Consider the following 8639-nt stretch of genomic DNA (forward strand, 5'->3'; position numbering starts at 1 on the left):
ACCAACAAAGTCACCTGTGACCCTCTCGTGACTCGAGGTAATAAGTTCCAGTGTCACCTGAGGATCAGTTCCACTGAAATCTTCTCGCGAGCACACCAAGATTCCTAGTGACCGAGTGCTCTGGCGGTCATCCGGGATTCATAGAACCGTAGTTACCTCTGTAACTTTCGTTCTATTTCATCCCTCCTGACCGCCAGAGGTGGTGCTTCAAGCACTGGATGACCCATACCAACAGAGTCACGAGCAACGCACCAACTCACCTTAGGAGCCCGGCGCGGATGACTCGGACTGCAGGACCGCCCCCAACGGAGAGGGGGCAGCCACATTGATGCGGTAGAATCGGGCAAAGGTGCGTGGGCGGACCAGGAGGCTGCAGCACAGATCTCGTTCAGGGGCACCCCTCACAGGGCGGCCCATGACACTGCCACACCTCTCGTGGAGTGGCCCTGCACCCCAAAGGGCAGCTGGCGTGCACTCGTTTTGTAGGCGTGGACAATGGTGTCTACGATCCAGTGGGAGAGCGGCTGCTTCGACAGGGCCCTGCCCCTCCTCGGACTGCCATAACAAACAAACAGCTGCTCGCCCCGCCGCAGACTGGCAGTGGTGTCGATGTAGGCCCGCAGGGCTCGCACCGGGCACAAAAGTGGTGACCCGCCCTCCCCCGCCAGCATGTCAAAGCGCGCCAACTGAATGGGCCAGTTCACGTAGGTGGCCGCCAGTACCTTGGGAAGGAATGTCACGTTCGGCCACAATGTCACCCCTGAACCATCCAGGGTCCACCTCAGGCACCTCTCACTCATCGACAGGGCGTGAACTTCCTGACCTGCTGGCGACTCCCTGAACCAGCTGATGGTCGAGCGTGGTGGTGGGGGGCCGATGTGTTCTTGGCCTGCCTGGGGCCGACGTGCGCTGCTGCAGACCCGCCAGCTGCTGACGGGTCTGACCTGCCTGCGCTGTACGCTCCAAGGCTTCCATAGCTGCTGGTCCAAACAGCTCCCCCGGTTCCACTGGCACTGAGCGGAGAACCCTCCGGCACGTGTCCGTCAGTGGAGACTGCGCCAGCCACACCTGGCGACGGGCTGGACCAGGGTCGACATCATCCGGCCCAGCTCCCTGGTCATAAGGGTGAATGCATGCAGCGATGCGTTGCTGAAGTTGGAGATGACTGCATCAGGCGTCCCCTGCTGGAGGGACGCCGAGAGGGCCAACATAATATGAGACAGGGAATTCCTGATGTAGCCCATCCGTGCCCCCGCCTCATACGCCTTGACCAAAAGGTCGTCCGTGACACGACACTGGGGTCGCGGGCACCTGGCATCCCACCGGAGCATTTCGTCCGGAGCCTCTATCAAGGAGGCAATGCGTCCCAGCCCATACTTGGCCACGTCTTGCATCGCTGCCAGCACTCGGGCGTCCGAGGTGGAGTGGGAGAGCACCTTCGAATCCCTCCAGCAAGCATGCAGCCCTTTGATATAATTCGCCGACGGGGGAACTGCAAAGGTCGCCGGAGCCTGCTGCCGCCTGAAAAACGCGCTGGCCACAGCCGGGCCCTCCTGCTGCACGTCAAGCTGGAGGCGTGCCAGGGCCCCCTTGACGATGGCCCCCCACCGCGACGAGCCCCTTGAGGAGGCCTGCGAGCCCGACTCCGACGTTGGAAATGGCGTCATCCTTGGCTATCCCCTGTTCCACTGGCGGTTCCTGTCCGCGGGCTGGCTGGAGAGCCATCAGGAACTCTTTCATTTGGTGCAGCTCCGCTGACAGCTGCTGCACCTGTGCTGTGAGACTGCCCCCCTTGTCCCTCTTCTTCGCCGCCCCCCCCCCCCCCCCCCGGTGTCACCTGTCGGATGCTTAGCCCTGCTGTTCTGCCCAGCTGGGAGCTCATCCAGGCCCAGGGACAAGCTCTCCACTCCAGCCTGCTGCTCCACCTCTCTCAGCCTGGCCACTCGCACCGCCAACGGCATGCACCTACAGTTCATGCAGGGATCCTCCAATAGGCCGTCCTTTAGGTGGCCAACACCAAGGCAGGGGGGGGCAGAGGTCATGGCCGTCCTCCAGTTCCAGTTCCAAGGGGGCCATGCAATTGGTATAGGGGTGCAACATCCTGGCACCGCTCCTGGGGCGACCCCAGCAGGAGAGGTGCGGACACGCAGCCTTCACCGGGAGTCCCCGCCACTAGCCTGAGCGGGAACGCTGCTGCTATCCCCGACACACAAAAACTGACCTATACCAACAAAGCACTGCGGCCAGTCCAAACTAAAAGCGACAGTAGTAACTGCGATCCACCGACGGCCAAGCAAGCCAAACTGCTACCCACGGTGACTGGGACCAAGAGAAAAAAGAGGGGGAAAAAAGACAACAAAAAGCGACAACTAATACGGAGCTGCGATAAAGAACGCCGTGAGTGGCACAAACACAAATCTACAGCTCTGGCTGCGCAAGATTGTAACAACGTATTTCTTAAAACCTTTCCGTATTCTTCAGAGCACCACCATCAGCGTGTCCCAGCCTCTGGAGGACGAACGAACCATCCGCAGCGGCAGCTCCGTCCACCGGATCGCGAGGCTGCCGAGGACATGGAAAAAAGAGAGAGCGGTGCTCCACGCGATTCCAATGCGACCACACGTGCTCGCGAGAAGATGAAAAGGAACCGATCCTCAGGTGACACCGGAACTTATTACCTCGGTTACGTGAGGGTCACAGGTGACTTTGTTGGTATAGGTACTTGACCCGTGCATGCGCAAGACGGAGATATCCAGTGCTTAAAGCAACGCCTCTGGCGGTCAGGGATGAAATAGAACTGCTGTGTTCCAGTAGCTACTGTTTCCTTTTGCTGATGATATGAATGAATAAATCCAAAGAATAAACTGTAGGGATTATAAAACCAAGGAAAGGAAAATGATTAACAAAAAGTTAAAGCCAAAATTTAATTGAAAATAGCACAAATACAAAATATCAAAGATAATTTTTTTCTTTCTTTTTTTAATGATCTGCCCCTTTTGAATTTGTTATAGCCTAAATAAAAAAAAAATGTGGTAGCAACAAAAGAGCAGAAGAGTTGCGGAAGGCTAAAAGAGAACACCTGGTGGATGATCTCAGGTAATTAGTTTTAGTGGCAACATGTTAGTGATGATGAGTGGCTCTAAAAAAAAAAGCATCATAGAGAATCTGTCTGAGGTGAGAAGAAGAAACACCAGAAAAATCATTCTCACAGTTCATGCATTTCTCATAACACACTGACATACTCCACAATTATTGCCTGTATCTCAGCAGACATCTTTTGGTACCTATGAACTGCCTCCTCCTCCCCTTACCAAACATATTATAGACTGTGTACAACTTACTGTTAAATATTAAGCCATTTAAGATTAGTGTTTGACTGTCTTTTGTGGGGGCAGACTACACCCTTGACAGGTCACCAGTCAGTCACAGGGCCTTCACACCTATTTTGAGTCACCATAACATAAATGTGCATGTCTTTGAACTGTGGGACAACCAATGTAGCCACAGGGAGAGCATGAACTTGTGACAGTGTGGTCTGTGAGACCAGTTGAGAGCCAACAGAGGCTTCAAACTGCAGGAGAAAGCCTGATAAATCACTGTCACACTCCAAGAACCTGTGAGAATCTAATCTTTCATATCAGCACTGGAAGTGTTGAAGAAGCACCTAATTGACCTTTTTCATGGCAGTCAGTTGAGATAGTAGGACAAATACAGGTGTTACCAATGTTACTAATTAAGGTTCAGGCCACTCTCTGTTTGGCCTGAATGGAATGGAAACTTAAACCTGTAGGCCCATTTGTCCTACTATCTCATGTCAAAATGGCTGCTGTGAAAAAAAGTCTATGCGTTTTTGAACTTATGAGACAAATTATTTTGAAAATCCTTATTTGACATCACGTTAAATATGTCTGTTCTCTAGGAGGGGTGTAGTTCAGTTTGAAGCTACTGATTTAGGAAGAGGAGTGTGTTTGGGTTTGACATCAGCCTTTGGGTTTTCTCTCATCTTTTGAAATGAACCCGCATAGCCTATCCCTTAGTGTGAGACATAACCGAATTTATCCTTATCTCTAACCATCTTTTACTTTGAAAACGGTATGAGAGGCGTCACATTAATTCATCAATTAGCCTGAGAAAGAGAATGTGACAGCGTATCTATAACACGCTATGCAATGATAGTCATCATAGTCACAGTTCCAACGCCTCATTCATGGCGATTACCGTAAACCCCACACTGATGGCGCACTCCAAAAGAGAAAAACCCACGGGGGGTGGCTCTGCTGGTGAGACCACGGAAACGTGAATGACGGCTGCTGACTCCGCCGTGCGCACCGTGAAAACTCTGGAAACCCTCTGAGCTGCAGCTACACACCAAAGGCGGCTCACACTTTGCGCCCGGCTGGGTTCAGCGAACAGCTCGTAGACGCTATGGAGTCTTCTCTTGAGTTGTCCAACTCTCTGGGCAGCGTGTCCTCCCTGCTGACCCGCTGTCGGACCTTTAAGGTGCTGGTAATCGGAGACTCCGGTGTGGGGAAGACCTGCCTCACACACCGACTGTGCGCAGGACAGTTCCCCGACAGAGTGGAGGCCACCATTGGGGTGGATTTCCGTGAGAGGCTTCTGGACATTGATGGAGAAAAAATTAAGGTGACTAATTATGTTTCTGTATCAACTTTTAGAAAATGAATGAAAACAGAAACTATAGTGTCTGTGCGCCGTCTGGAGGAAACAAGCCGTTTTGACGCACAAACAGCTCTTTTATTCTGAAAAGTTCGGACTGATGGCTGATAAAAACGTGCCACTGTTGAATTTAATTATTGGTGATTTTCTCCACCAGTGAATTGCTCGTCATTAGCCTCAGTTTATCAAGGGAATCAGTGCACAGACGAAACAGAAACCAATAGTTAAACCATCACAAAGAGTTCAAACAGTGACTTTATCATTTTTTATCTCATTAATACCTCAATGTAGGTCCTAGAGAACACTGTCCCACACTGCAGTGAAGCTTTGCTGCTTAAATAACAGACTTATTTGTCTAAAACCAAGCCTGAGAATTCTCTGGATGGCAGAAAATTAGCAGAGCTGCCTGTGTTTGCAGAACTAACACAGCCTGGAAATCACGGTGAGGATTTACACGCTTGGTTTTAGAGAGCTGTGACTCAACATGAACAGTTTAAAACAGTTGCATCTAATTCAAGATGATATTCCTGTAGATGCAACGTGTGTAAACACAATAAAATACTCTGTTTCGTGTTTTATAGGCTTTAAAATCTGTGTGTGCAACTTAATGCAAGTGTGTTTTGAAACAATCACATGACAGAGGAAGTGTCTGTGACTGGTGATCGGAGATTTGTTTATAACTTCATCTTGGTTGGAGGAGTATTTTTAAAGCTTTTCCTCCAGTCCAGTAGTCCAGTTTTTATTACAGCTGCACTCACTGACAATTGCCACATCCTTTGGGGCCACTAGGTCTCAAGTCAGTGAAGACAAACATTCAAATCAGTTCCTTTCAAAGCAGGTGTTCCAAATCTGAGAGCTGGGGGGGGGTCACAGTCTAGACCTAAAGATCAAATATTTGATCTGTGTGGGTTGCACAAGATCTCTTATTCTAAAAGCCAAAGAGGCTGCTGTGTAGAAACTGTTTTGGTCAAGACTTGAGACTCGAGTCCCAACACGAGGGTGAATGTGGAACATGGATTCGTCATGTTATGTGATGTGTTAATGTGTGAAAGGCATCAGTTATGTCAGAGTCACATTGTTTTGTACTGCTGAAGCCCCAAAGAGAGATCAGACTTTAACAATCAGATGAACATGGTCATATTGCTTTACTTTGTTCCGTCTCAGTGATGACTCATGGTATGTGTCCGTGCATGTTGTTGTGACACATGATTTCTTTTCCTCTCAGTTTCTTCTCATCTGTTTCCTCTTTCTCCTGTTTTTGCCTCCTCCACCTCCTCCTCCTCCTCCACAGTGAGAGGTACCAAAATGTCAGTGTCTCACTTTTCCCCTCCCATTTTCACTCCTACTCCATCAGCTCCAGTTGTGGGACACGGCAGGACAGGAGCGCTTCCGGAAGTCCATGGTGCAGCACTACTATCGAAATGCCCATGCCGTGCTCTTTGTTTATGATGTGACCTGCCCTGCCAGCTTTCGTGGACTGGTTTCCTGGATAGAAGAGTGCAGGCAGAACTCCCTTGGACAGGAAATCCCCAGGTAACTCAGCTCTCTATGTACTGCTGTGACGGGGGATAGTTTTTGATTTAAAGCAACACCATGTGACTATTTACCTTTAAAGGGATAGTTCAACATTTTGGCAAATTGGCCCATTGCCATGATCCCTATAGTCTTAGCAGTATGTTTGTTACCTTTAATTGTCGGTGCAAGCTATTTTTAGAACGGCGGAGCAGAGCTGCGAGCTGCTCAGAGCTACACTACAGAGGCTAATGGGATTTCTTGGTTTCCCTCATCAAACTCATAAAATACACAATCCAACACCTCCAAAACGCTCTGGTGGACAAGTTGTGACCTGCACATTCACCACGCTACGAGATAATAACAGAACGTTATGAGACAGAGTTGTTTTCGAGGTAAATTCATGCAAACCGCTGATGCGTGTTCCCGTCGAGGGCAGTTTTTTGTCAAGCAGTCTCTGCATTTACCTCGAACTCCGTCTCGTAATGTTCCGTTATTATCTCATAGCGTGGTGAATGTGCAGGTCACAACTTGTCCACCAGAGCGTTTGGAGTTGTTGGATTGTGTATTTGATGAGTTTGATGAGGGAAACCAAGAAATCCCATATGAGCCTCCGTAGCGTAGCTCTGAGCAGCTCACGACTCTGCTCTGCCGTTCTAAAAATAGCTTGCGCCGACAATTAAAGGCAACAACCTACTGCTAAAATTATAGGGATTATGGCAATGGGCCAATTTGCCAAAATGTTGAACTATCCCTTTAAATGACTCAAAATCAATTTGACATTTCATTGACTTCTCACAGAGAGAATGGCCCCTGGCCTGGTATTACATTATGTAAGTTTGATTGCCTGCCCGTAACCCACTCATAATAATATATATTCACATACACCAACATCAATACCTCTGGCCTAGTTATAAGAAGGCAGCTAGTTCACTGTTCTCAGTATGTTCGTCATGGCAGAGGTGCTGAAGACACTAGTTGCGTTTCCATCCACCTTTTTTTATTCGCATTTTCAAAAATTGCGAATAAATACTTGAATGGAAACGCCAGAAATTCGAATAAAGGCAGTAAATGCGCATAAAAGTTTATACGCTTGGAGGGGGTGGATTTGTCAGCGTATCGATTAAAGGAAATGCGAGTTTTTGTGATGGAAACAGATTATGCGAATTGAGGCAGAGTTTGTGGGTGAAGTGCTGCTGGACTTCACCCAGCGACGTTCAAACAAATGGAGAACGACGCCCAGCTCTCGTCTCTGCACCCCGCGACACAAACGCGCTCCGTAACCCATAATCTTTTGTTTATGACGGTTAAGACTACACAATCACACGCCGTAACATCGTTATGTAACTTATTGATTTTTCACCGGCTTCGTATGTAAACAGATGCACATGGGGGAGAGGAGCATAACCAAAACAGCGGAAAAGCGAGCAGACTGTCACAGTTCCCTACTGTCTTTCTGTGTAAATATCTCATGTTACAACATGAAAACCTGCAGCTTATATTCAAGTGCGGCCTATATATGTTTTTTCTTCTCTTTGATTATTTTGATTTTGATTTTCATCCATAAGTGCAAAAGAAAAGTTAGTCTGGAGCCCTGGACTTTGTTTTTTATAGGCCTACTTTATCATTTATTTTTGTAACACTCTATTCAAGGTTGAGTGTGTTCAGTAAATAAAGGCATAAATGAAAATATTTGATATAATGTTTGTTTTTTTACATTAGTAATTAATTTTACACATAGTTTTGCATTATTTTGGTGATAAGCAACATAAAATCTGAAGAGCCACTTGGGAGCCGAAAGAGCCGGCTCTTTTTAGTGAGCCGAGCCGAAAGAACTGGCTCTCCAAAAAGAGCCGGAATTCCCATCACTAGAGTGTAGCTGAGCACGAGACCAAATAAAGATAAATCTTGGACTGACTTTTACTTGTTGGAGAAAAGACAGGATGCAAGGCCAGCACCAGACTTGTCTTCTAGTTTCTAGACTAGTAAGTAAGGTGTTTGTTGTTTACATAGGCTCCAGCTTGTCAACAAATGCACATATACTGCCGTCTGTGAGTGGGGCTCAATTCGCAACTTGTATTTACAACAAAATGGAATTACACTCCACAACTGCAGGGGGAGCCCAGGAGAACTCCCACAGTACGTCTTTAGCCATATTTTAGGTTTTTTCATCTTATTATGGTTGCTTGCTTTAATGCCACCTTCCAACTCACAGGTTCCTGGTGGGTAACAAGAGTGACCTCCGTGACCCCATGAGGACTGCAAGCCAGGTGAGTCAGGAGCAGGCTATGAACTTCGCCAAAGTCCACAGCATGATGCTGTTTGAGACGTCTGCTAAGAACCTGCCAACGAAAGGCTTGAATGGACAACAAGGTGTCCGGGGAGTTTCATATCGGCGAGATAAGGTGGAGGACGTAGTCATGGCTCTCGGTTCCACACTGAAGCGACAG

The 8639-nt window shown here is 48.3% G+C and overlaps 1 protein-coding gene across 1 annotated transcript in view; it reads left to right on the top strand.

Annotated features, from left to right (window-relative positions):
- Window positions 1–4303: 4303 nt before the first annotated feature.
- The window catches only part of LOC146991385 (ras-related protein Rab-33B-like), a 4693-nt gene continuing 357 nt past the window's right edge, over window positions 4304–8639 (top strand). The window contains exons 1-3 of the mRNA XM_085791315.1: window positions 4304–4644; window positions 6032–6210; window positions 8405–8639. The exon at window positions 8405–8639 is cut by the window's right edge and continues 357 nt beyond it. Of these exons, the coding sequence (XP_085647441.1) occupies window positions 4426–4644; window positions 6032–6210; window positions 8405–8639 (633 nt within the window). The 5' untranslated portion in view covers window positions 4304–4425. The remainder of the gene's footprint in view (window positions 4645–6031; window positions 6211–8404) is intronic.

This window comes from Trachurus japonicus, chromosome 1 (genome assembly GCF_045865225.1).
Source record: "Trachurus japonicus isolate A0001 chromosome 1, Traja_1.0".
NCBI classification, from domain to species: Eukaryota; Metazoa; Chordata; class Actinopteri; order Carangiformes; family Carangidae; genus Trachurus; species Trachurus japonicus.